The sequence below is a fragment of the Mastigoproctus giganteus genome, chromosome 9 (genome assembly GCF_048544385.1).
Source record: "Mastigoproctus giganteus isolate SK-2022 chromosome 9, ASM4854438v1, whole genome shotgun sequence".
Lineage (NCBI taxonomy): Eukaryota > Metazoa > Arthropoda > Arachnida > Uropygi > Thelyphonidae > Mastigoproctus > Mastigoproctus giganteus.
The window spans coordinates 100,500,651-100,527,692 of record NC_143583.1 but is presented as its reverse complement, the minus strand read 5'-3'; the positions used below and the strand labels follow the sequence as shown (position 1 = coordinate 100,527,692).

General features: G+C 35.9%; 1 protein-coding gene across 1 annotated transcript in view; it reads left to right on the top strand.

Annotated features, from left to right (window-relative positions):
• Positions 1-25,666, top strand: part of LOC150080593 (acetylcholine receptor subunit beta-like 1) — a 186,028-nt gene extending 160,362 nt beyond the window's left edge. The window contains exon 6 of the mRNA XM_090381681.1: positions 25,241-25,666. Coding sequence (XP_090237807.1) covers positions 25,241-25,411 — 171 coding nt within the window. The 3' untranslated portion in view covers positions 25,412-25,666. The remainder of the gene's footprint in view (positions 1-25,240) is intronic.
• Positions 25,667-27,042: the final 1,376 nt, after the last annotated feature.

The window sequence follows — 27,042 nt, the reverse complement described above, 5'->3', positions numbered from 1 at the left end:
ACCAAACTGATTAAAGTTAAATTTCATCAATAATAAGCAAGTGTATATTGCATTTATAAACATTTATCGGAAATTTAGTAGATATTTTCTTTTAAGTGATAGTATTACTTATGTTTGTTCGCTAAATGTATTCTATTTTAATAGTAGCAACTGCTGTGGAAGCAACACAGATCAAATAAACATACGACCTTCGTGCATGCGAACCCCATAAGAAAAATACTAATGCTTTCAAGAATAATAAATAACTTTCGAATTTATGTATTTTTACCTGATCAGTTAAGAGGATAAAGTTTGCTATTTCGATGTTGAATAAGAAATTACACTGCTCGACAAAATTAACAGAACAAAATGTTTTTTCATGCATATTTTATTGTGAACAGAATCGCCAAAGGAGAATATTTGATAAAATAGGCATCCTGGCATGCAAATCACGAGCATCCAATAGAAATCGATCTATCACCTTACAGAGCCGCACTTCATGCAAATTATTCATGCCTATAAAAATAGGGGTTGCGACCGCATCGCTTCATTCCCGTTTTTTAGCTTACTCAGTGGGATAACCACATCTCCAGCACTCAGAATGACAACTGGTCGTCTTTTAAATGATCCTTAGAGATGGCGGGCCGTTGGATGACATGAAGCCGAGCAGTCGCAGGCAGAGGTGGCACGTTGGCTTAATGTTGGCAGCGTCGTCTCGGCACTATGGAAGCAGTTTGAGGAAACGGGAACCGTTACAAGAAGAGCTGGCCAAAGTAACCCTCAGGCGACCTTGGCCAGCTATTCTACCAGAACAGACTGGCTCGAACAGCAAGCAAGACAAAATCCTACGATGTCCCGTCATCAATGTCTCTTGATGTTGCCACCACAGGTGAAAACGTTTCCAACCGGACTGTGTTAAGAAGGCTCAATTCAAGTGGACTCTACGCAAGGAAGTCTGCGTTTTGTATCCCATTAACCCCAAACCACCGCAGAGCTCGTCGAAACTGGTGCAATAAACAACGAACATGTGACTTGTAGCCCTGACAAATGGGTTCCAGTTCTGTTCTCTGATGAGTCCCGTTTTAGCCTACTGATTCTATACGTTATTAGATACAAAGAGGAATGCGGTACTATTCCTCCAATATCAGAGAAACTTAGGTGGAAGCGATATTCTCGTGTGAGGCGGAATAATGATAAACGGCCGCATACACTCCATGTTTTTGATAAGGGTACCGAGAACAGATCCTCGAACCCTATGTGCGACTTTTTAGGGTGCGGGTGCTCTGTTAATTTTGTCGAGGAGTGTAATTGCGAAATTCTCTCCAAATAACTAATTTTCATGCTATCCTAATGAAAGCGGGATATGACTGATTATACTATTATTTGCGTCACGCTCTTCAGATTTTCATACAATAATTCTGTCGCATCCTTCCTAAAACTCCATCTTACTGCACCTTCGTTGAAAGTCGTGACAATCCTTGCATGATTCAAATCACAATGATCGTAAAACAATTAGCAGCCCAGTACTAGACCCGCTAGAGTGATGTGTAAAATATCTGTTGCTAAACCAGATTTCTCAGCTGACAATGGTGACCAAGTTTGTTGAGTCCTGGTCCTTATTTTGACTATTTACAGTAAACCTCTACGACCAGCACTCAACGGACTGCGGAGTCCGTTTTAAGAGTCACCCGGAATGAACAACTTATGTACACAATAATGAAAAACATTAACCATTTCGAGAAACCTTAATACACCATTATATCAGAAAAAGAAAACACACGTTTACATTATTTTTCATTGTGATAAAAGACAGGCGTTAAAAATTCGCGTGGTTGGACTATGGGTGGACTATTCACGAATATATGCTAAAATGATTTAAGCATGCAGGTTATACAGATATAATACAACAGCCCCTAACAAATTAGGGGTAAATTCTGTAATAAGTGATTTTCATCCGACAGTACCCCAAAATGACATGAAGTACAGCTTGAAAGTAAAGTACAGCTTCGTCCTTACAAACACCTATTTTCTTCTGGTCATCTAAACTGTAGTAAAGAAATATTATGTTGGTAAGCTTCAACCTAAGATTGTTTATTGTAAGATTAGAGCAACAGTATCTACATATTTGAAGGCGTTCGCGATTCGTGATACAATGAATAACATCGATCTGACATTGGGGTACTGCGCTAGCCAACTTTGAAACTAGCTTAAATTTAAATGTGATTTGTTGACTTCCTGCAGAATTTCTTATTAGTTTAAAACTAGGGTGGGTTTATAAAATAATAATAGTATGCTGGCACTACACAATAAATACAACAAATACTTTATTTTGTGAATAATTTACAATATAAGATAAGCGTTGATTCTCATTAAATGACTGCTTGTAATCATTTACTTTTATGGCCATTTTCCGGCCACTTCAGTCATACCTACTTTGCATAGGTAAAGCAAACGTTTTGGAACAGTTTGTCATGCCTTTTCTTTCAAGCATGATCTGGATATTATTTATGCAAAATTTCAGTTACTTACGACTAACCGTTTTTCATCTAAAAGGCACAGTTTAATTATGATCACCCTGTACTTAGAGAATTTATCAGAATTCATTCCTAAAAAATAGTTTTAACGAGAACACACACACAGAAATAGTAAGAAGTATTTAATTAGCATAAAGTATTTAAATTCTCGAGAAGTTATCTTTGCAAAATACCATAACTGTTTGTTGCCTTCAACGTATTTTGGTTTGAAAACTTCAATAATTTTCCCGAAGGTGTTATTATATTTCAATCAAATAAGAATCTTGCAGCTTCCTCAATTTTTATTTTATTTTATTCGTGATAGAATGTACGTAACGTGAAATTGGCTGCGAAGAGTTCCTACAAGCAATAAGAATTAAAGGATTATTCTCCAGAACAGCTTGAACGCCAGAGGGAGTTATGTAAATGGTTCTGAACTACGACTCATGAGAGCAAAGCTGAGCCAATCAAGAAGAATATCACCCAAGGCTTCGTTCTCAAGTCATAACTTCGTAATTAAAGAGACTCTGCTTAGAGAAAAATAATAAAAATAACCGGAGAAAGGGTGCAAAAGCGATGCATAGACAACTTTGCAAATTACAACAATTCTTTTGGGGAATCTAACAAGGGAAAATTCCTAAGCAAAATCCTAATATATCGTGCTTAGTACTTATATTGATAGATGCGCTAGACTGTACTATTTGTTAATGCGCTTTTATGAAGAAAACTTTTCTCTTTGTAAACAGAAAAGTTTCGCCTTTTATTCTAAACTATCAAATGAACTAAAATTGGGAGGTCATTATTAAATGCTTAAATCATGAAGCAGGGAAAATAAATCGTCATAATAAATACACCGCTTAAGTTTATTAGATAGTAGCAAGCCTTTTCAACTACATTATGCTTCAGACATTAATTATCCTTTGAGCAGCGTATTTAACCTTAGAAATCTGAAACGAAAGTTGGCTTGACATCAAACTTAGTCAGTTATTACAAGATACTGTTCTAAGTATGTTGTTTTGATATACGTATTATTTTATTACTTGGCCATTTCGATCAGAATCCTTACACCTACTGTTGTCTTATTTTCTTCTGGGAGTTCGCTCAAATTTCATTTTCCAAAACTCTTTGAAATTTAAATCCCTTAAGATCATATAAAAACAGTTGGGTGCATTTGTGATATCGAGATCTGTTTCAAATGTTTCATACACGTAAAAACCGTAGAATTCCAGGGGAGGACGACTTCAAGGTACTTAAAAATCTAAGAGATTTATCACAATATCTTTTTTTTTTGGGAAAACCCCAAACGAGAAGTATTAGAACCTATAGTACTTAGTACCTTGCATGGGCTGAAGGTTGAGAAGATGAAAGAAGATATTTGTTGACATTACACTTGAACTTCTGTAGATTATAATATTCAGGAAATACGTATGAAGGAAAGTTGTTCCAGAAAACGGGAGTTGAATGAATAAATGAGGAAGAAAATTTGGGTCTGTGAATTTGAAGTCGGACAATAAAAGGATGTTGACTGGTTGCGGCACGTATTCGGACTGCTTTGGAAGAAAGAGAGAGAGAGAGAGAGAGAGAGAGAGAGAATTATAGAAGCCAATTCAGAAGAACAGTACCCATGGTAGTATCTGTAGAAAAGGCATACAGCAGAAACAGATCGTCTATAAGAGAGTGGAGAGACTGTTAGAGATGAGTCTTCAACCAATATTGAAGAATCTCTGAAGTCCTTTATAATTCCAGTGTTATTTATTTATTTCCTTTTTTAGTTGTCTTTTACCTGTACATAGTCCAAAAAAGCAACGTTCATTTTTGTCTATATAACAACTGCACATATTGCTTCTAACTTGATTTTTGAAACTTGCTATCATGAGTTTCATTAACAAACTATGGTAAAATAGTGCTGTTATCCAAAGAGGAAGTGTACGACAAGGATAATCTAAAATAATCTACTACATTATTAAAAACAAAACCTACAATAACTTTTTACTAAGCGCAAACTTTCCGCTTATACAGTTGCAGAGTTAAGAGGTGTTAAATGTCCCGGTAACTGAAGGAGTTATTTTGAGGAACTTTATGGGAAACGAAAAAAAAAAAAAAAAAAAAAACTTGAAGAGAGCTACATTACTACCTTACAGAAAATTTAATTACAAGGACAGTAAAATCGTGCTTCATTATAGCCACATTTTTTTCTGACACACAAGTCTTAAGACCAGAGGAGCAATCCCAAAATTGCATAGGACTGGGCTGCGCCATTTACTATGTGATCCTATCCGGAACTTGCTCCAGACTACAAACCCTTTTGTTGCCTTTGCGGAAGCCTGAAGAATAGTATTAGTTCTGTCCAATTACCTAGAAAATTGTAACCAAGATATGCTAATCTTTTGCACTGTCAAAAGAAAACTATATAAACTGTCTACAAAAAAAAAATTCCTAAAAACTGTGAAACAGTAAGATCTGTATAAATAAAATAGGCTATTTCCAACTGAAATTTTCTAATTGTTTCTTGCAGAAACTTTCCATCGCTGGGAACCAAAGAGAACTGGGAGGGAAAGAGTCCATTCTTCAATGAATCATGGGTTTATTCTAATACCGCAGTGTAGTGTACGCTATTCCCACACTACACTGTGAGATGACATGGTTCTTCAACCACCTATCTTACAATGCTTCAAATTCGGCAGAAACTCGCAGCGTTACCATGTCTATTGCTGTAATATTCCGAGGTATATCATCCTCCTAACCCCCCATGTCACGAGACTGATTTCTATATAGTGTTTTCTTTAAGTACTCGCCACAATATAAAAATCTAATAGTGACATTCAATGATGTGGGCGACTAATTCTACACTGAATTTTCTATATATTTTCTGGCGTTTATTACAGAGCCAGTAAATATTTCGTCGGTCCTCTGCTTAGTGGTACACCTCGTATAAACATTACTGAACTGATTAAACATGATCTATTGCTAATATTTGATTCTCTATAGGAGTTATTAAATTCACGAAGTCATTATTCATTTATTTAATGCTTTTACCTAACTGATTTTCATGAAACCCCCTAACACGAAAAGTATTAGACACTGTAGTACTTGGCTGTAAGGTTTTAGGCGCATCAACAACTTAGGCCATATTGCACCATATATATTGTCTGCAAACTACGTGTGTTCTGTGGTTGATTTACTGTTTGCTGGACGAAAAACTCGAGTTTCCGGGTTTTTCGATCATCAAACTATGCTATCCTCGCCTGAGACCGGCTAATTCAGTCACATTGTGAAAAAAAAAAAAAAAAAAAACCTCATAAAAATTACTCGCGTCATTAACGGGATTCGAATTCAGCTCTTTTCCACCCGATGTGAGGAGGAGGGTGATTACACCAACTATGCTATCCACGAGGGCCTGTTGCTTATTATTATGCATAGGTTGGGAGGCTGAGAAGAGACTTGTTGACAACAGATTTGAATTTCTGTACATGGTAGTTTTCGGAAAATGTGTAAAGGAAAGTTGTTCCAGAGAACAGAAGTAGAAGGGATAAATGAAGAAAAGAAAAAGTTGGTTCTGTGAGTTTGGAATTGGACATAGTGGTGTCAAGCGGCAACGGGAGTCTCCACCCCAACTCCACGTTTGTATACTCTGTCTGTCTGTAAAAGATCAGAGTTAGTGTATTTTAGTGTTGGTCTGTTGTTCCTCTAGCCATTTTAGCCGCAGGGCCCCTGGTGGGATTCCAGGTTTCCCGTTCTCTGCCCTGGGTAGGCAGGCCGGGTGTAGTAGGGAATAGGAAGGTCTCTGGCGGGGTTGAACCCTGGACGACGCCTGAGCTTGCCATTTGTTTGGAATTGGACAGTGAATGGATGCCGATTGATTGTGACACGTATTCAAATTTGGAAGCGAGTAGGGGAATTAGAGATGCCAATTCTGAAGAATAGCGCACACGGAAACATCTCAGAAACCTACAGAAAAGGCATGAGACAGTGTGTGGAAATATTTCGTAAGAGATGGATCATTAATTTGTCATAAATATATGTTTGGTCGCACCTTTGACCTCGATGTAAAAATCAAATTTTTTCTGGGATTGTTTTCGATGGTGTATTTAGGTTATTCCTACCCTCTAGCTGTGTGGCGTATTCAAAAGATCGTATATTTTCTACAGCCATAGATGATTAAATTATTTCCAGCTATATTATCAACAGTCATCACCAAAATTGAGGATTTTCATATCATTCAACTACTGTATATTTAAAAACCTGAAATAACAATGTATTAGTACTTCAACTATTATCGTTGTGCTTCTAATATCCTGATTTCACTATCAGTTCATTTTTGCCAATTCATTGATTACTTAATTTCGTATTTAAAAATTGACTAATTAAATTCTGGCCAATATCAAACTCGGCCCCTGTTTATAACGTTTCGAATGATACACGATTTATCTTTGTACATGAAAAACCCCGAGCCAATATAATGAACACGTATTCGAGAACGGTTTGGGCAATGTTAATACGTTTTAGAAATCCATGTGATAACGTTTATCAGTTCAGTTATTTTATTAATAGAATCACAATTAGCCTAATTAGATAACGCATGTAACTTAATAAACTTCATAATTAAAGCAAAAAGAGTAAAATTATTTATTCACGTTAGATAACATGCAATTAAATTCCTGCTTAATTAATATGATAGCGCAAGTTCAACACCATAGGAAAACTCATATATATACATATGAGTTATCTTCGGAAAATATGTTGGTTGCACCTTTGACCTTAACGGCAACCAAGATTCTTCTGGGGTCGTTTTCGACGGTGTATTTAATTTATTCCTACCTTCTAGCTGTGTGGCGTATTTCAAAGGATCAATTATTGTTCTTTATTACGCAGATTATTTGGTTCCGCATCCTCTTCTTCAAAAGAAGATAATTAAGCTGAACATTCACTAGGGGAAGGGAACAGCTGTGGGTGCTGCACAAGAATTTAAATGAATACCCTGCTAGCGATTCAAATTCTGTGAGCGCGTTCCCGTGAGAGAGAGAAACAACTAAGGCTATGAGGCCTCAGCAAATTGTGAGTATTCTGTGGTTGATTTTCCTGTTTTTTGGACGAAAATGAGAGTTTAAGGGACAGAAAACCATGTTACCCTTGCCTGACACCGACTAACTCAGCCACGTTGTGAAAAAGGCCCGTAAAAATTTCTCGTGTCATTGATAGGATTCGAACCAGGACATTTTCCTCTTGGTGTGGGGAGGACGGTGATTATATCCATGGTGCTGCCCGAGAAAGGCTTATACTCCATCATGCATTCTCCCCCCCCCCCCAAACTGAATTCTTACACATCTGGACTTCGTGGCTCAAAGCTTAATCCTAATACATGCAGCAGCCATACCACTTTTCTATTTAGTAAAGTAACAGTAGCTAAACTACTAAAAGTTATTTCAGGAGTTTAATTTTTATAATGAAAATATTTAAACTCAAAAAAATATTTCCAAACAAAGTGTTAGCAATAGAAATTTTCCTAAAGAAACTTCCTGTTTTTTGAGGAAATTTAAAAACTACTATCTGTTATCGTGAACATCAATCCTCAATCTCCAAGCTTTGCGAATTAATTTTATTTTTATGTTAAGATATTTTTCGAAAACAAAAATTACGCATATAAAAGTTATCGATTCCATCTTCGATGCTCAATATTTTAGTCATGTCTCAAGTTTGTCTCAATATTGGCTCAATGAAAGTAATAATACTTTTAAATACATGTCAATGAATGATATTTTGTATTTCTGTTTTTTTTCCCAGAAGTCGGCTTAAACCTTTAGTACTTCATAAACTATTGCGTCACTCAGGATGCTACTGGAGTTGTTTTTATCAAATCTAGGATTTTAGTGTTATTATGCAACATGATCTCCATTTGCTCAATTTCCCCAAAGCTTTTTCGGCTTCTTGGTCTCATTAAAACATTACCTTGATTTTTAATAATGAGAATGCTATTGTCATCGAATCCTTTTTAAGCAATTAACTACATCGGTTTCTCGAATACACCGATTACGCTAATTAAATCGCTAAAAAAAATTCGTAAAATAGCGAACTAATATAGAGCACATTTCTTCATTATCAGAATGTATAAACAGATAATGAAGAAAAACATTGGCTTTGAAAAGCTCCATAATGTATTAATTATATTTATAATACTTTAGATAGTTTTATAACAATCTGTTTTATCACTTTTATATAATTTTATTTTAAATATTTAAATAATGGGTTAATATAACTGTATATTTAAAATTTATTAAAAAAAAAATTGGATATTCTAGATGCAAGCAGCTTTTTTTTTTTTTTTTTTTTTTTGCTAATATTAAGCAATTAAGTTTGCTACTGCGCCTCTATTTGGTCTCCTTGCTATTATTAGTTTTAATTCTGTTCTGGGGAAAATAATAGCATCACTGGTAAAAGATGCATTGCAGGATTATCTAGATAAGGCTGAAGTAATAATTCAGACACAGCATGGGTTTGTTAAGGGAAAGTCTTGTCTGACAAACTTGATTGGATACTATGATGTGGTTACAATGAACTTGGATGCCAAAAAATTTGATATCATATACTTGGATTTCAGGAAAGCTTTTGACACTGTTGCGCATGGAAGACTACTGTACAAATTGGAACAGTACGGTATTAAGGAAAAGTTGCTACAATGGATAAAAGGGTGGTTGAGTGGGAAACGACAAAGTGGTAATCAATGGACGCAGCTCTTCGTGGATTAATGTTATTAGTGGAGTCCCGTAGAGTTCGGTCTTGGAACCACTGTTGTTTTCAATATATTTATCAATGATATTGATGAAGGTATATTCAGGCTTAATGTCGAAGTTTTCAGATGATACAAAGGTTGATAGGGTTGTTAATGGCAGTGTGCTAATGCAACAGGATCTATAAAAGTGGCAACTGAAGTTTAACATTGATAAATGCAAAGTGCCGCATATGGGTAGACGTAACCCAAGAAAAACGTACAAACTGTGTGGGGTACTACACTTAGAGTGGTAGAAAATGAAAAATACCTGGGAGTAACTGTGCAGTCAAATATATGAAATTTTCAGAGCAGTGCAGACAGTCTGCTAGAGCAGGTCATGGGGTATTGTCAGTGATATACAGGAATTTTGCTAGTAGGGAAAAGGAGATGATTATCCCTTTATAAGGCAATGGGAAAGGCCAGGCCTTGAGTACTGCATACAGGTCTGGAGGCCTCATTTTAGGAAGGATGTAGAGTTGCTTGAGCGAGTACAGAGAAGGGCAACAAGATTGGTGAGGATAACGATGGGGTGAAATTACCAAGAAAGGCTGAAGTCCTGCAAACTGCAGCGTCTGGAGAGTAGGCACCTGCGAGGTGATCTGATTGAGGTGTATAAGGCCTTGAACGGGTTGAGCATGCTCAATTCCGATGGGATTCTTCCTCTTGCTCAAATTACGAACCTGAGGGGGCATAAATTCAAATTGAGGAAAGACAGTTGTATAATAGATGCGCGAAAATTTGCCTTTAGCCAGTTAATTGCTATAATGGTAGTTAATTGCTATAAAAAAAAAAATAAAAAAAAAAATAAAACTTTCATCTGTCGTTGTGGAAATTGATAGCCTAAATAAATTCGAGGAACTGGAGAAACGTTTAGAGGGAATAGATGTGTCAAATGTTTTTTTTTTTTTTTTGGCTGATGCTACATAAGCTTGCTTCCTTGCATCACATGCCTATACTATTACTAGCATACCTAATAAATAAACAAACAAAAACAAATATAATCTTAAACAACGAGAAACAGAAGTACTAGGTCTTGAGAGAGCATAATACCAAACTGGAGTATACCATATTTCACAAAAAAACAAATGGTCCCGCCCTACTACTGTGGGTACTACGACAAAAGACCCAAACCATGCTGTTTTTTGTTTTGTTTTTTTTTTTTCTTAAACTTCGCTACTAGGAATGCACTCCAATAAATTGCATTATCTGGGCGTTCTAGAAACCCACATTCAAATACTGTGACTAGTCGTTCAACTTGGATTTTTTTGACACTGTTTCACTGTCAAACAATAAGAATGTAACGTTCCGATAGACGTTTGACGTATGTTCAGCTTGTGAGCTAGAGTTCCGCCATGGAAACCAAAGCTGTGCGACCATAATGGGACACACTTCCATTCCCACTGATGCACGGACCTCAGCCCCTGCTTTATGTAGAAGCGATTAGCAGGATGAATTAACCAATCTTTAAAATCGCCGAATAATTCTCTCCTTGAGGGTTCTTGGCTTTTATAACAAACTCGCATTTCTCCATTACTTAATTACGTGGCAAGCTCAAAAGGTATTATAGACGCACATCATGGCAAATATCAGATATGGCATCCTACGGTCAGGCCGGTTTGAATTCCTAATCTCTGCACAGCCATCCATTCTGTTTGGCTATTATTAGTGGCATCTGTGATGCTCCCATAAATATTTTTAATAGCTACATTGTACTCGCGTCTGGGGAGGTCATAATTTTGAGAATATTTTTGTTGGGTAAAGAACTGATTGTTTTTTCTTAGTTAAAATCTCAGGTCAAGTACCCGTAAGCATTTTAAAGTTTTATTTTTATTGTATTAACCAAAAGTAACATTTTTCAAATCTGTATGTTTTCAATATAATTGCTTTGTTCTTTTCAAGTTCAAAAGTACTCATTAATAACTGCGTTATGCAGCCAGTTAAGATAATAAAAGATAACAATCAAACGCCAGAGAAATTTAATTGAAATGGAGTTAATTAATAGGCCTTAATTTAAAAATGAGGGAAAGGAAATAAAAATAAGCTGATAATTTTTTTTATTTTTGCGAACCACGATTAAAGATTCATTAATGATAAAGGCTACTAAATGACAAAGCCGTGTTTCTTTTTAAAATCATTCTTTCTTACTGTTTCAAAGAATTCCAAAAATCTCTTCCATAGCTTGTCAGGATTTCTGTTCTTTTGTTTTTATACAGAGAAATCGCTGTTAAAAACTGCTTAATTAACTTACACCTGTTACTGTTTCAAATCTTAATACTACTGTTAATTACTAGACCACGTTTCTGCTTCTTATCTTACTGAGAAACTCTCCAAATAAGTCCGAACACGATAGCTACGTTGTGCTAAGAAAACTAAGGATATGCTGCATCAATGTATGAATTCAACTTCTTTAACGTTGTAAAGAATAATCTAATAGAACTGTTTAAATAAGCTTCATTCGAATTGCAACATATAAGGAGGAAACAACGCCATTACAACAATTTTACTCACACTCGTTATGTAACAAGCCAAGAAAACGTTGACGCAGTTGAACGTGACAGTGTAAAAAAATCAATCGGAAATCCTTAACTCCACTGGCTTCGGCAGAGTTAAGGATAGAGTTAGATGTAGGTAGAGTTAGCATGCCTACTTCTAGCATACTACTTTGCTTCCTTCAAAATACTACTGGGCACATCTATTACCTTGATAAATTATCCGATTAATTCACATTGACACGAAACTAGACAGTCGCTTGTAACAGAAGTCACTTGGTACAACTAAAGAAAAGAAACTGAACAGGTGTTGACAGCTCACCGGTGTTAGCATTGAATTGCAATACGATCTGAAGAAACCAGCCAGTCCTATATAGTCGTACTATCAGGCTTTATGAAACTGCACATTCATCTGTTACTTTCTCTCATCTGTATCATCGAGGCATCTGTCTGGTGTACTGTGCTGTATTCCAAAGTACTATATTCTAAACCTGAAGCATAACTTAAATAAAAGGAATTTACTCAATCTTTAACTTTTTAAAGCAAAGATGACCAAGTTTTTCGGAGAGCTAAATTAGACCTATGGCTGCCCTCCAAGGGACATTTTGAACATTTACCCGTTTTTTTTTTTCTTTCAAAACTAAAAATCTTATATTTATTCATAATTAGTTTCACCTAGGATCAGTGGTTGATGACTTCGTTTTATCTGCATCCTTTTCTATGAATGGCAGTGTACACTAAGAGCAAAGAGAAAATTGACTCCGAGAAACCCACGAAGTATATTTTTGGTGATGTTCATTTTTTTTTGCGAATGGTTTACATATACAAGTACTACTTAAGGACAAGTTTTCATTAGGAAGCATGATGTGTAGAAATCATCAAGAAAAGCAACGTTTAATTTGCTTTCACGTGCCCAGTTTCAGTGATGATTGATTAAAACTACCTGGAATACAATGACATCTCGCAGCCTATTGGCTAGGGTTTTACATTAGGTGGTATTACTCCTGTATTTTATATATATATCAGTATTGCCAGTAAGTGGAAAACTCGATATTCCCATTACCCGGCTACCACCTACGTATTTAACAATCAATTTTTTTTTACGTAATTTTTTAGAATTTCAAAAATATTTCGGCATATATTGCTGAAGGTTGTAAATCAATGTCCAAGCTCTTCATTTGTGATTCCCAAAGATGAAACTTTATACATATGATCACACATACGTCTGTTTATTTTTTTTCTTGCAAATTCAGTTCCTTCAAATACAGATATCTATGGTTCTTGTTGCTTTTATTTTGCGACAGGGAAATCTTTCTCATGCCGTGTGTTTACTTGTGTAATGACATACAGTATATATTCTTTCGTCATAGTCGCTGATTGTAAATGAGGCACATTGATTTCGTGTGAAACACACATGTTCAAAAGCAGGACAAAAAAAAAAAATACAAACCAAATATTCATCATTTATGAAACAAGGCAATCCCTGTGTGTGTGACCAGTTCCGAGCCAGCCTATGAAGCCCGTTGTGTGTATGTGTAGAGTACGGTGCCCAGCAAAGTTGATCAGTGAAATGGTGAACGCATCTGCGTAGTGTGGTGTTGGTTTATTTGTGTTAAATAATCGCCCTCCTAGTCCAGCGTGGGGAGAATATACACCACATCTTCCAATTTTTGTTCCTGCCCCTGGAGGCAGACCGTCTACTACTATCATTCTATGCCTTTAATACTACAAGATCAGCCAAAAAAAAAAAAAAAAAAAAGTCAGGTTCATGATATAGTCTGCAGTGGGAATTGAAAGTCAAATCCACAACATAGTCCAGAGTTGAAATTGAGTCAATCCATAGTGTATTACTAGGTTAAGAACGTGAGCTCAGCACCAGGAACTACCCTGATCTTGAAGTTGCATTAGAGAAATCTAACTTTGAGCTAGAATACCCTCCTATCGGTGCGGCACAACGAACTTCACCAACCTGATAACAAAGTTGAAACTCGGCATTCAATTAGATAAGTAGCACTTCATGGTGACAGCACCTGACGTAGAACAAGGAGTCATCAAGCGTAATACACTGGGCAGCAAGATGACTGTGCAACAACGCATTGATGATGGCAGCCCTTAACGTTGCATAAGGAGTCAATCAGTGAGGAACAATGAACCAATGCAGCCACCAAACAATTTAGAGTCACTGTTAGAGTTAAAGATTCATTAGTACAGTGCCAAGCACGAGTTCTTTCCAACATGGTGAAATCCCTATGTTCTATGAAGCTGAGGTTAATGACCCCCAAGTAAAGATGGACCATTCCAAAGCCAGATCACTATATATGGCATCAGACCACGAATTCCCGCAGCATCCTACTACACTGCAGGAGGTCCCAATTTTTCTCTATAAAACAAGTCCAGCCCAACATAATTAGACACAATTCAGCCCTCAGAAATAAAAGTATTAGTATCACCAGACCTAGTACAACCCATCCACACGCTTGCTCAATTTAAATGTTAATATATTAATCAACTAGTTTCACGTAAGTAATCGCCCCTCAGGGCACATCAGACTCACGGTAGTGTCTACTGTCTCGATTTGTAACAATAAATCGCCTTGCCAGAAGACAGTTTAAAAATATCTGGAAAGCAGAAAAGTCTTCAAGAGATTGTGAAAACAATGGTTGTCCGCCCTTTCCCCCAAATCGTTTACATTTGGCGCATTGTTTACAAATTCAGCACGCAGATCATCATCATCATATCATCATCATCATATCATCAAGTTTGCCTCGCCCCACATACGCAGATCATCCGGCCTGTTATGTCCAGTTCGTGCAGCTTTACAAAAACGACCAGCGTCCTCGTAACAAGGATACAAAACAAAAAAATAAACCTACTTCCAAAAAGGTAACCATCCAATTACGCTTCGAACTTATCCAGACTGAAGCAACTAATCCAGTGATCAGCAAACCAGCTGCCCAATAGGGAATTTCATGCGATCCATTCTTCTGTTTTTTCCGAGATTTTGTGTCCCCTAGTTCTCGTGCTACCTTGTGACAATTTTTTTTCATGGTAGATTGAATCGTAATATCAGTCTTTCTTTCTTTTTTGTCTTGAACCTCTCTTAGCTCCTCCCCCTAGCTTGACTTCAGGATTTCTGTTCTACAAATACATAACCTTACAATTAGAAGCATAGATCGCATAGCCAGACAGCCGAATAAAGCGTGCCTGAGATGGGCCAGGCAAGGGAAGTAGGCTTCCTTAGCTTTTACTCAAAAATACAAATAGACTTCACAGCTTGCTGAGTCTACTGAACGGCTTGTATCCGGGCATACTATCTAACATAAAGTTGGTTGTCTTTATCTGGACATCCAGATATCGGCACTCCCTTAACCGCTATACACAAAACAGCCGGCTTAAATTAGTAATTACAACATGTCAACTGGACAAGAAGAATAGCGTACAACCTTAAATTGGCTTCTCGGGACACTTTGAACTAAAGAAAATAGGGGAATCTGATTTTATTCTGCTAACATCGCGGAAAAGACACGTGTGAAGCTGATGTGGGCTGGAATCACTGTCAAAAGCTACACAGATCTCCATGTATTCTTGCAAGAAACTCAACGGTAAAGTATCCAGTTGGGATCCTTTCTTCCTATATTTGCAGAAGCAATTGGGACTTTTTTAATAGACAATAATGCATTCCCACTACTGAGTTCTCTCCTAGCGGACCAATCGCTTCAGAAAGAGTACAGCTCAACAGATTTCCAAACATTAACCCAATAAAACAGGCCTGAGTTGCCCTAGGCAGAAGGATTATCAGTCACAAACCCGCCCCCTCCACAAATCTCACTGAAGTTTTTCGGCTCTAACTCAGAATATGAATTAATACTTCCAACACCGATTAAAAGTTCGTTCTCAGCATAAGGAGTGAACGCCACCCATGTATTAATATTCACTGAGAACACACTTCGTTTAGTTTCCATGGATTATATGGTATGTTTTTATGGATTATGATGCGCCATTTTTGGCTGAACATGAACTCAATTGCATAACTTTAATTTCAGAGATCGAAATTTGTGCAGTAATTTTTTTTATTATTAAAACAGTTTCATTAACGTTTTGTTCTAATCGAAGAGGGTTTGATTTATTTGCATTTGTTCCTTTACTTTTAAGCACAAATATATCTACACACAAGTAACCAACTATTTGTCCCTTCTTGTAATGTACAGAGTTCGTAGGCTAATTTCTTCTTCCTTATGAAACTGTATCCATTTTAAGAAATGGATACAGTTTCATAAGGAAGTTACAGAAAAACAACTGAACATATTCATATTTGCCTGTTGTAGCATTTTTGAAGCAATCACAACCCATTAGAACACCCAATATGAACATAAGTTAAAACACAAGCGACTCATAATAGATTTACTTGTGAGAAAATTCTCTGTAAAGGAAAACGCATTTTCTTGCTAAATAGTTTCAAAGGGAAGACTTTCACATTCGATTAGCATTTATCATATTTCTTTATGATCAACTGGTAGTAGAATGTAAGAGAAAGAAGTGAAACATACCGTGTTCACAAATCAGCAGGTACACCGGTGAGTAGTAAAAACTCCCTAATCCTGAGAACTGCCTACCGTATTATGCGTTTACTCAGTCTCCAATTATATTTAGATAATGACACGCTGGTCACAGATAAAACGGTGAACCTCACAGAAGTTGAAGTTTGGTCACCCCTATAGTCAAGTATTAAATACTCGATTAGGTTCCCCTATAGATATCTGGTTTCCAGACATTGAAATTTACAAAACTGGGCTCTCCCAATAACAGAACTCCCTTATGCCATTAACCAATCTCATTTCTCTTTTCGTGGCAGCCCTTGCGAGCAGGTCCATATCGTTCCTGAAGTGGTCTCTATAGATTTTTTTTGAATCAAATATGTGCGCTAATTAGACTTCATATATAACGAAATATATCACCTGTTTGTCCCTACCTGTAAAATTCATTTAACTTGCCAATTAAATAGAGAGATTGCATAATTACCCCATACGTCATTAACAGCTACTTTTAGTCTGTTGCCACCCTTTTTTATGAGTTAATCTAGAATTACATTACTGTTACTTAAATGCTGAACACTGTTATGCATAATAATGTCGTAATAACAGATAGTCACTTGGTATAACTGAAATGCAGGAATTCGACCATTATTTTCCAGCTCACGATTACTGAGTCAACATGCTACACCAATCTCGTTAAACCGAAGGCGTGCGCTGTCTACAGCTTTCTTTTAGGAAACGTGCCATTTCTGTTTCCTACAGGGATGTTAATAACCGGAATAACTGAAACTTGTAATGTAGTTAATTCCAGTCTACAGCATTAACGTAATTTTTGTACAGATCACCATTTTCAAGGAAAAAAGGAAAGGTTTATGTAAGAATATAACATAATATTGTAATTAATAAAATTAAAAAATGAAATTGCTCAAATTTTCATTTTTGCCTAATTTTTAACAGTAGTAGTGGCGGCTAAAGATGCAAGAAAGCAAGCTTATAAACAGCATCAGTCAACAAAAAAAAAAAAAAAAAAACCACTTCCCATTTCACCTGTCCATCGCTTCTAGCAGTTTATCTAGTTCTTCCTTGAATTTATTCAAACTGCCTACCTCCAACAACGCCACATGGGCGTTTGTTCCAATAATTAAACCACCCTCTGGCTGAGAATTTCCGCACATCCGACCTGCAACCATCTATCCTCAATTTGAATTTACAACCCCTCATGGATGTGGTCTTATCAAGAGAAAGAATACCATAACCATTGAGCTTTCTCAATCCATTCAAAGCCTTAAACATCTCAATCAGATCTCACGGGTACCCTGTCTTCAGGTACAATTTGCAGAACTGAAGCTCTAAAAGTCAGTTATAACTGACATCTAGAGCTTCTCTAATTAGCATCCAACAACAGTCCATCAGAATATTTGACTCTACGTTCTCTGATAGCGTTATTTCCATATCTCATTTTTCATCTCTTGATGAAACCAATCTACCACACTGATCATTCTCCTTCATATTATGTGTGGAGAACGCATGGGTTCGAATTCCGACAGGATGGATAGAGTTTATAGATTCCCTTCCCCGCAACATAGTCCAGTTGATCTATCCCAGGCGAAAGTTGCACGTTCCCCCCCACCTCCGGTTTGCTTTGCTGAATGAAAAATCTGGATACGATGTTTTTCATTCAGCAAAGCAAACTAACAAGACTAAACTTAGTGAAAATTTCACAACTTAAGTTTTCAGGAGCCCAAATCCCACGTTTTAAGGAGTGGTGAACTCTGATTCAAAAACTGAAGTTCACCCATTCTTCTTGGGTAAAAAAAAAGAAACTGAAAATTAGGTTTTACATTCAGAAAAGCAAGCAAACTAACAGACAGTAGAATACACACAGTTTACAGACATAATATACACGTTCATAGTCTTAGTTATTCTGATATAAAAACAAAACAAAAAAACCAGCCATGTTCATCACTGACGTCTGATGTCAGTGATCAACATGGATTTGTATATACCGTATCTGAGGGGAAGAAAAAAATTAAATGCGAACGTATGAAATGTATCTCTAAGGAAGTATTGCAGAGCATTGTAAAGACATTAGCATTTCTTTAACAGCATCGTCATAATTTTTGTTCTACCATTTCCGGGGTAATTAGCAGTGGCCTTAACTCTGGCATGTTTTTGCTTGAAGGTTCCAAACAATCCAATCTGGAACATACGAGCTCGGCCTGATTTTTGATAAATTCAGGTCTCCAGCAAGATAATTTAATTCTGATTGCAAAATCGAGTGACGCGTCAGAGATATTACAGTAGATAACATGCATCTTCTTAATCAATGGACTAAACACTTTGGGGACTTTCGAAGTCAATTCCCCACACACAAAATGAAACCGGATTATTAACACTTTGGAGACATTATGCGCGGTATCGAATAGCTAACTGTTTCTTGCAGCACACCATAGAGCAACTTAAGAAAGATCACAAGTAACATAAAAAAGGCAATAAGAAAACCGTAAAATAGCTCCCTGGATATGAAGAGATTTTTCGACGTGCACGGAACGGCAGTCTCCTGACCAATAATTTAGTGACACTCGGCGTTACATTAACTATAGCTGCACATTGGACTCTCTCCAGCCTAATCTTTGGGAGATGTAAAATTTCGTATTTTATTTCGAAGAAATTCTTAAAAAGGTACCTTTCCAAAAGTAAATAACAAAATATTTTCTTAAACACAAATACACGAAAATCGCCTAATTTTACACTAAATTACCGAACATCTTATTTTTTGCCGTGTTCATATTTATTATTATATTTTTTTAATATTATAATGTATTCTTTAATTTTAAAATGTGTTTCACACGTTGTAAAATCAGAACTGTTCCTGTTAGGTGTGAATATAAAAATTAAATTCTAGTACAAACGGTGGATTACTATCATCGAATGCAGTAATTTCAAGCTGTTCGAATTGGATTAGCAAGTTCCAGAATTCTGGAATTTTTAGGATTTATTCCTGAGTTTTAACTCAAGTCAAGCGAACGGGTGGTTGATAGACAGTTTATATAACTAAACATTTTAAAAAAGGTAAAATAAGATGGAAAGTCCCTTTTTTATGAAACTCCCAAACATGAGAGGTATCAGAACCTATAGTAATTAGTACTGCGCATGGGTTGTAGGTTGAGAAGACTAAAGCTACTTGTTGACATTACACTAGAACGTTTGTAGATTATAATTTTCAGGAAATACATATCAAGGAAGATTATTCCAGAAAAAAAAAATGGAAGCGATTCTGTGAGTTTGAAGTTGGATAGTAAATAGATGCCGACTCGTTGCAGTACATGTTAGGACTAGTTTGGAAGAGAGTGGGGAATTACAGAATATCAGTTCAAATGAACAGTGCCCATGGTAGTATCTACAGATTGGTTTGGTTATATGATTTTACTGGCGCTTTAGCAGCAATGACTATTATGTGCCAAGACAAGGTTCTTAAGTTTTACCAAACTTTTCCAATAGAATGTCCACAGATGGGTAACACAATCCAATAAATCATTAATCAGATGTAATGTTTCGAGTTAAAGAGTTGGTGGTTGACAGATTTCTCCATTACCTAGGTAAGAGTAGGTAATGGAGAAATTGTCACCCTTTTTAGGGACTGGTTCGATATAAGTACATTCCTAAGAAAGAAAGAAAAACACTAGTGGAATAAGAGTGTGAAATAGCGACACAGAACTGGAGCAAGTTCGATTGCACAGAGAAATGCCATCAGGACTTAGAGCTTTCTTGTCATCAACTTTATTCAAGATTCTGACATAATTTTGATGGAAGACTACAAGAAGTATTGAGTGAATTGTAGGAGCGGTTTACCAAGATCGTGATTACAAGAGGTAGGGGCGGGAAAGTATGATGCGAGTAATTCGGCTTTATCTTTAGCTGAGGCAACAGAACGATCAGGTTTTAACAGAGGTGGGAGTATAGATGGGCAACGGTTGCGGCCAATAGCTGTGGAAAGAGACGATAATGCTCTACTACTGTTTCGATAAGAAGCAAGTGTTCTACTCTTAGCCTTGTCGAGATTAGTTTCGATTGATTAATTACTGTTTGACAATTGTTGACTTTTACTGTAGGCAGAAAGCATGCTTGATTTCGATGCGCATCATTTGCGATATGCAACATTCCTAGCACATTTATTGTAAAACCACGGTTCAGAATAAAGGACGAGATTTTGAGGTGGAGTGTGGAATAAAGGATTTCATCCCTAAAAGAATAATTTCACTGATCCCATCAGGACAAACATTGACATCAGGAGATTTTAAACATTAATTCAACCAAGAAAAAAAATAGAAATCTCACAGGTTATCCCATTTCGCATTCTTGAACTGCCAAACAAACACGAAGCTGAGAATAGCATGAGAAAAAGATTCCACTGGAGAAGAAACCATCACCCGGTTGTGAACTGAAGAGCCTAGAGGACCACTCATCCCAACCATGTACTCTTGAAGGCGGTTTTTTTTTTTTTTTTTTTTTGTGAGAAAATGATCGAGAACGTTGGGTATGGTTATTAGTTGTCTGGTACAAGCTATGCGACGTCATTGGTTATTGCAAAAGCCTCAGTATCTCGCCAGCTGGGTCCGTGTAACTAGAAAAACTGAAGGCAGCCAGAGGTTGTGAACGTTAATATCTCCAAAGAAAATTACCTTACTGCCACGAAATTTGGACTGAAGTTAGTCGAATTTCGGAGAGAGAAAGTCAGAGTTCAAGTGATTATTGGAGTTGGGAGAACGATATACATAACAGATGAATGACACCTTAATTGTCACTTCTCAGAGCATTTGGCTAATTTTTCAAAGAATATATCCAGCTCCTTGACAATGTATTAGTAGTGGAAAATAATGCAAGCTTACTGTATACAGCATCAAAAAAAAAAAAAAACACACACACACTACTCACCCCCTCTGTTCATTCCCTTTAACAGTTTGTCTAATGCTTCCTTAAAATGTATTCAAACCGGATCAAAATGAAATAGCACCCATGAATAAGTTCATACTATCAGATGGATAGTATGAACTTATTCATCGTTTGTTCCAACAATTAATCACCCCGATTAATTGTTAATGATTGATTATTGTTCCGACAATTAATCACCACAACGATCCTCTTTCAGTTTAAAAAGATTTCCCATTGTATGTGTCGCAGGAGCAGTTAAGATGCTATCCGCATTTAATTTACACAGTCCATTTAAGCCCTTAAACACTTCAACCAAATCTCCTCGTAGGTGCCTACAGCCCAGATACTGCAGTTTTCAGAACTGAAGTCATTCTTGGTAAAGGTACCCTTTCACGTCCCTGACTAATCTTGTTATTGCTGTTTCCTGCACCTGTTCCAAAAGATCCATATTCTTCCTCAATTGAAGCTTCCAGACCTGTAAGCAGTGCTCAAGATGAGGCCTACCCATTGTTTTATAGAATGGGACAATCATCTTGTCCCTGCTGACGGAATTCTTGTATATCGTTGACAGAATCCAATGAACCTTGAATGTGGTACCACCCAATTGTTACTCTATTCAGAGATTACTGCTCCCTTTAATATTGAAAACTGCAGTACCTTGCATTTTTAAATATTAAACTTTAATTGTCACTTCTCAGAGCATTTGGCTAATTTTTCAGAATCTCTTGTTGCAGAATCACACCTGATTGCTGTCATTAACCGCCCTGCCAACCTCAATATATTCTGCAAACTGTGACATTAAACTTCACATGTCTTCATCAAATAACTTTATTATGCTAGTTTATACTTAATGTAAGTTTCTCTCTTTCCCTTGGTAATTTATAATAACCCCGTGCATTTTACTTCCCTGTCATTGGTATCATCAGGTCATCAGTTTACGTCTTAACCTTTAACATTATGTCTTAGTTGCTATGAAAAGCTTGGTAGCTTCTATGATTATTTCCCAGAATGCTTCCCATTTAGAAATTGCATTTTGTAACAATATCAGTTGATCCCACACAAAAGAATTGGACTGTCTAAGACCATTGTAATTACTTACATGAAAGCAAAATTCCTTCCTTTAACCACTGACAGTAATTACATCTTTAAGTAAAACCCACATCAATAAGCTACGATCAATGCCACCTAGTGGTCCCTTTATTTGGAGATTCCTAATGCATAATGTGTCACTTCTGATAATCAGATCAACAGTTTTGCTTTCATTTGTTACCTCTTTAACATCCTGGTGTAAAAAAAAATAATAATCCAATAAATCAGTTCTGCTATTGTGCAAGTGACCAGTTCAAAAGTTCTAGTTAATATCTGGAAAGTTGAAATCTCACATTATGAAGCATTCTGAATTATTGGCCTGTTACATTTCTCTGTATAGCTCTTCATTTAACTCGCCACACTCATTTGGCCTATAATAGATTCCGCAACATTCATTTTTGTTTTTCCAGCGCTTATTTTACACCAAACTGTTTCAACAAGACGCTGGCCATTACTGTCATCTAGGAACCCTGCTTTAGAGTATGTGCCTCTTAATCAATAGCATAATTACTCCCTCCCTCCTGTTCTTTCTGTAAGTCTTCACACTCGCACAGTGGTTATAATTGCCTTCCTCCCCACACAGAGTGGAAAAAGCCGGTGTGGAGAGTTCAGTAATTATAACCACACTGGGTGGAAAAAGCCGGTGTGGAGAGGTCAGTAATTATAACCACACTGGGCGAAAAAAAGTCAGGTTTTGAATCCCGTAGGTTTTTCCACTGAGTGGCTAAGTTAATCAGTCTCAAGACTGAAGGTGGCATAGTTCGCCTTCCCCCAAAAACTAGTTTTTCGTCCAGCAAAAATAAGCATTTCGACACCACAGAACACACGCAATTTACAGATATAATACACACGGGTAAATCAGGTAATTATCGGCTGGCCCTAATATGGCAGGTTTTATGTTTCTTTTCTTTCTATAAAAATATTCTCCATATTCAAATTGTGCATCTCATGTAATTGGGTTGCACCACGTTTCTGATATTCCTACAATGTCCACATTTAATGACTTAACCAATACTTCAAATTCTCATATTTATTCATTATACTTCTAGTATTATTATACAATGCAAGTATATGTGCAACTGTTTTTGCTCCTAGTAATCCTAATACATCACCATGAAATAGTTTGTACCATGAGGACTGGCAGCAGACTTTAATCCTCGATTAGTTTCATGCTTGAAACTAGAACATGAGTATATATGTATTTCAAAATAATCATGAAAATGCGCATATTATATTTTATGCATGGAGTGATATTAAGCAAAGAAGTAAATAATTCCTGAAAGTTTCTCAATTAAACAGCAATTGAACTACGAGATAATTGGAGGAATTCGATGAACCTAAGTTTTGAAAGGTTTCTTTCCAGGAGATGAGATAAAATTCACGGCATTTGCACAAATAGCAATCCAGTTTACTACTGCGTTAGAGCCTCTTCCTTTTCTTTGAAGGCCAGAGAGATTCTAGGAATCTCTCTGGGCCACTGACATGAATTAGAGATTTCAGAGAGAGAGAGAGAGAGAGAGAGAGAGAGAGAGAGAGAGATATGAACTCCATCCATATTGAGTAACGTGGAGATGAAGGATAATGCTCCTCCTCCTTCCTAAAGTTCCAATAAACATTAACAACGCCAGTTTTAATTCTTATTTTCTTCTTTTAATTTTATAAATTGCCTATTCATACCCCCAGCGCAATACTGTCCCAAAACACAATGTAATTTCCTGTCAAGCGAGTTACAGAATGTAAGAGTAAAATTCAGTTATTCCAAGGTGGCAATTATTTTTGAAAGAAAGATATGGTTCTCTATCAGTGTTTATGGTGCACTAAACATATTACTAAATGAAACATCTTTTCGATTTTAATAATATTACTTTCAACTGACTTTGAAATTGCTTTATATACCAATATTCGAATTTATCTTTCTGCAGAAAAAAAAATGCGATAGTTAATTATATAATATGATTCGAGAAAATTATGCAGATACACGAGTTGCAAACAAGATCTTAATGAAGTCTTCAGCATGTTGAAAGGCTAGGAGGTAATATAAATATATATGTAGAAATTAGTATAATCCTTTAATTATAGATGTTAATTGATGTAGGGACGAGTTTAAGACTCTTAGGATTTTCCCATTAAGTACATTTCACTGGGCTTTAATTACAAATGCTTAAATGAAGAAATAATTTCGTTCCTATCATTTCTATAGGCTAAGAAAAATTACCCTTCGGCGAATAACAAAAGACTAGTTTATAACCTTTAATTAAAATATCAAACGTCATTTACAGCTTTCGGATTCACGACACAATTTGAAGGAATTCATATTTTTGAACGTTTTAGCCGATATGAAGCGAAATGGTTTAATTTTTCTTTGAATAAGCGTATTTTAACTCGTAAATAAAGCATTCAAATTTACTTATTCTCTTTCTCTAAGTTACCAAAACTTGGAAAAAATTTCAAGTTTAATGGTAACCATGTTTATCAATCTTTTTTTATAAAAACTTTCATATGTTTATCCTCAATCCGTTTATTATTTTAACTTTTACATGAGCTCTATTTACTCCAAAATCTGTTAAGATCGTTAAAGATTTTATTGGTATTAATTCTTTATTCATTTGTAAACTTGATGTTGAATTTAACTAAATTAAAAACCCAAAGATATATTACAGGCCTGAACTATAGTTCCATTTTCAAACGACACTGCTTTTCTCTCTCTAGCTTGTAATATCCTACATTTAATGTATCCTGAAATATGTTAATGTAGAACAGCTAAATAATAAAAAAAAATTCATGAATATTTACGAACACGACATGATATCAAAGATGGTAATGAATATGTTTTTCATTTCCGTAGTTCGGAACTGCAAAATAAACAACGGGCCTTAGAAAGTGTAACTGTACAATGAGAGAAAAAAACCTTTTATAATTCCTTATTTCTTTCTTTTTCAGATTCGAGAAGATTGGAAATACGTTGCCATGGTAATAGATAGGCTGGAACTGTATATATTCTTTGCAGTTACGACAGCTGGAACGATAGGAATCTTATTGGACGCACCGCATATATTTCAGTACGTTGATCAGGATAAGATAATTGAGCTCCACAAAGGAAAAGCGACCTGAGATGAACTTTCCTGGAGACAACAGAGGTCATTATATACGTGGGTAGCCATATTACGGGTAGAACAAGAATGCAGTTATCAATAAACATCTCATATATTCTAGAACATTTGTACAAACTCGGATTCCTTATTCGCCCAGCCAAGATATCATCGTGTCTCCTCAAACATCGCTCAGAAATGTCAGACGAAGCAAAATAATAATAATAATAAATAATAATAATAATAAAAAGCTACGGCAACCAATTAAGCAAAGATATACTAGCTTAACACTTCCATAAATAGCAAAAAATGCGTTTTATTAGCGTTTCTTACAAGATAGTAGTCTATGCAAAATATAAATAATAATTTTAAATCGCAGAATGTATAAGTACGCTTTTTTTATTAAAACGTTTTTCCTTTGCCAGTGCTAGCTTGCATATTTTAGTTATTCCTTTGAAATAACAGCTGTTTGCTTAAATTACAAACAAATAATAAAAATAAAAGCATATTCTTTTTGGCATTTACGGCATAACAAATATATACATACATACAATATATTCATAATGTTTTAAATATTCTCAAAAGTTTAATCCAGTAGAGGGCGCTGTGTAACTTTCGCGAGGCCTAAAGCAGTTTTTTTACTGTCGTGTCAAGCAATACGAAACTATGTACTGTAAATAAAGCTGTAGTTAAAGCAGTTATTCTGCTACTAATTTAATAGTAAAATAGCATGAATACGTAAGTTGAATCTACCAAACATTTAAATTAAGAAATTTCCGTAAGGTTTATTGCATTATATTTTATTTGGCATTAAATAGTTATTTGTTTCGTACAGTTCTTATTTATGTATTTTCTGAATCTTGATGTAAGAAACCAATTATATCAAAGTATTTTACTTGTCATAATACAATAACATATATAATGTTAATATCTTGAATATACACGCATACACATTTACACAAACAGACACGCGTATATTTACCAATTATTTTCCTAAAGAGGATAAATGATGGCGCCGCAGTTTTAACATACATAGAAATATATGCATTTCTATAACCTGTAGGTCTTTGTACAAATTCTCACCTCAGCACATAGTGGCAGTATGGCAGAGGACTTTATGGACAAGATTTTCAGTGGTTCTGCTGTACTGTTGCTGTTCTGTGCGTAATACTTGCATCATTTCAAATGGCAGCTCCCGGTATCGCCCGGCTTCTTTATCTAGATATATACGAGTGGGATAAATAATTCCAGATATATTTACAGATATTAAGAATCTCTCTAACACTCTTTCTCTCTCTGCAAAAAAAAAAAAAATAAATAAAATCATTTAACCATTAAAAAAAAATCGGATTATATCTTTTCTCCTAGGCAGTTCGTTTTTGAAACAATGTAAATTGAGCCTTAGAGTTATCTTGCACTATCTTCACAAGAAATAACTGCCTTTCCATTTTGGCAAACGAACTAAAAGAAGGAGAGATGTAATATAGAGAATTTTTTTTCGTGTGCTGTAAGTTATTTTGTTGTTAAATAAAAACAGAGGACAAAGAGACGCCTGTCTTATTGTAGTGGTGTAGAAAAGTAGTTTCTAACCATATTGACAGCATACGATTATGGCCAAACTCATTCAAGTATAGGTTTATAAAAATTTATTAC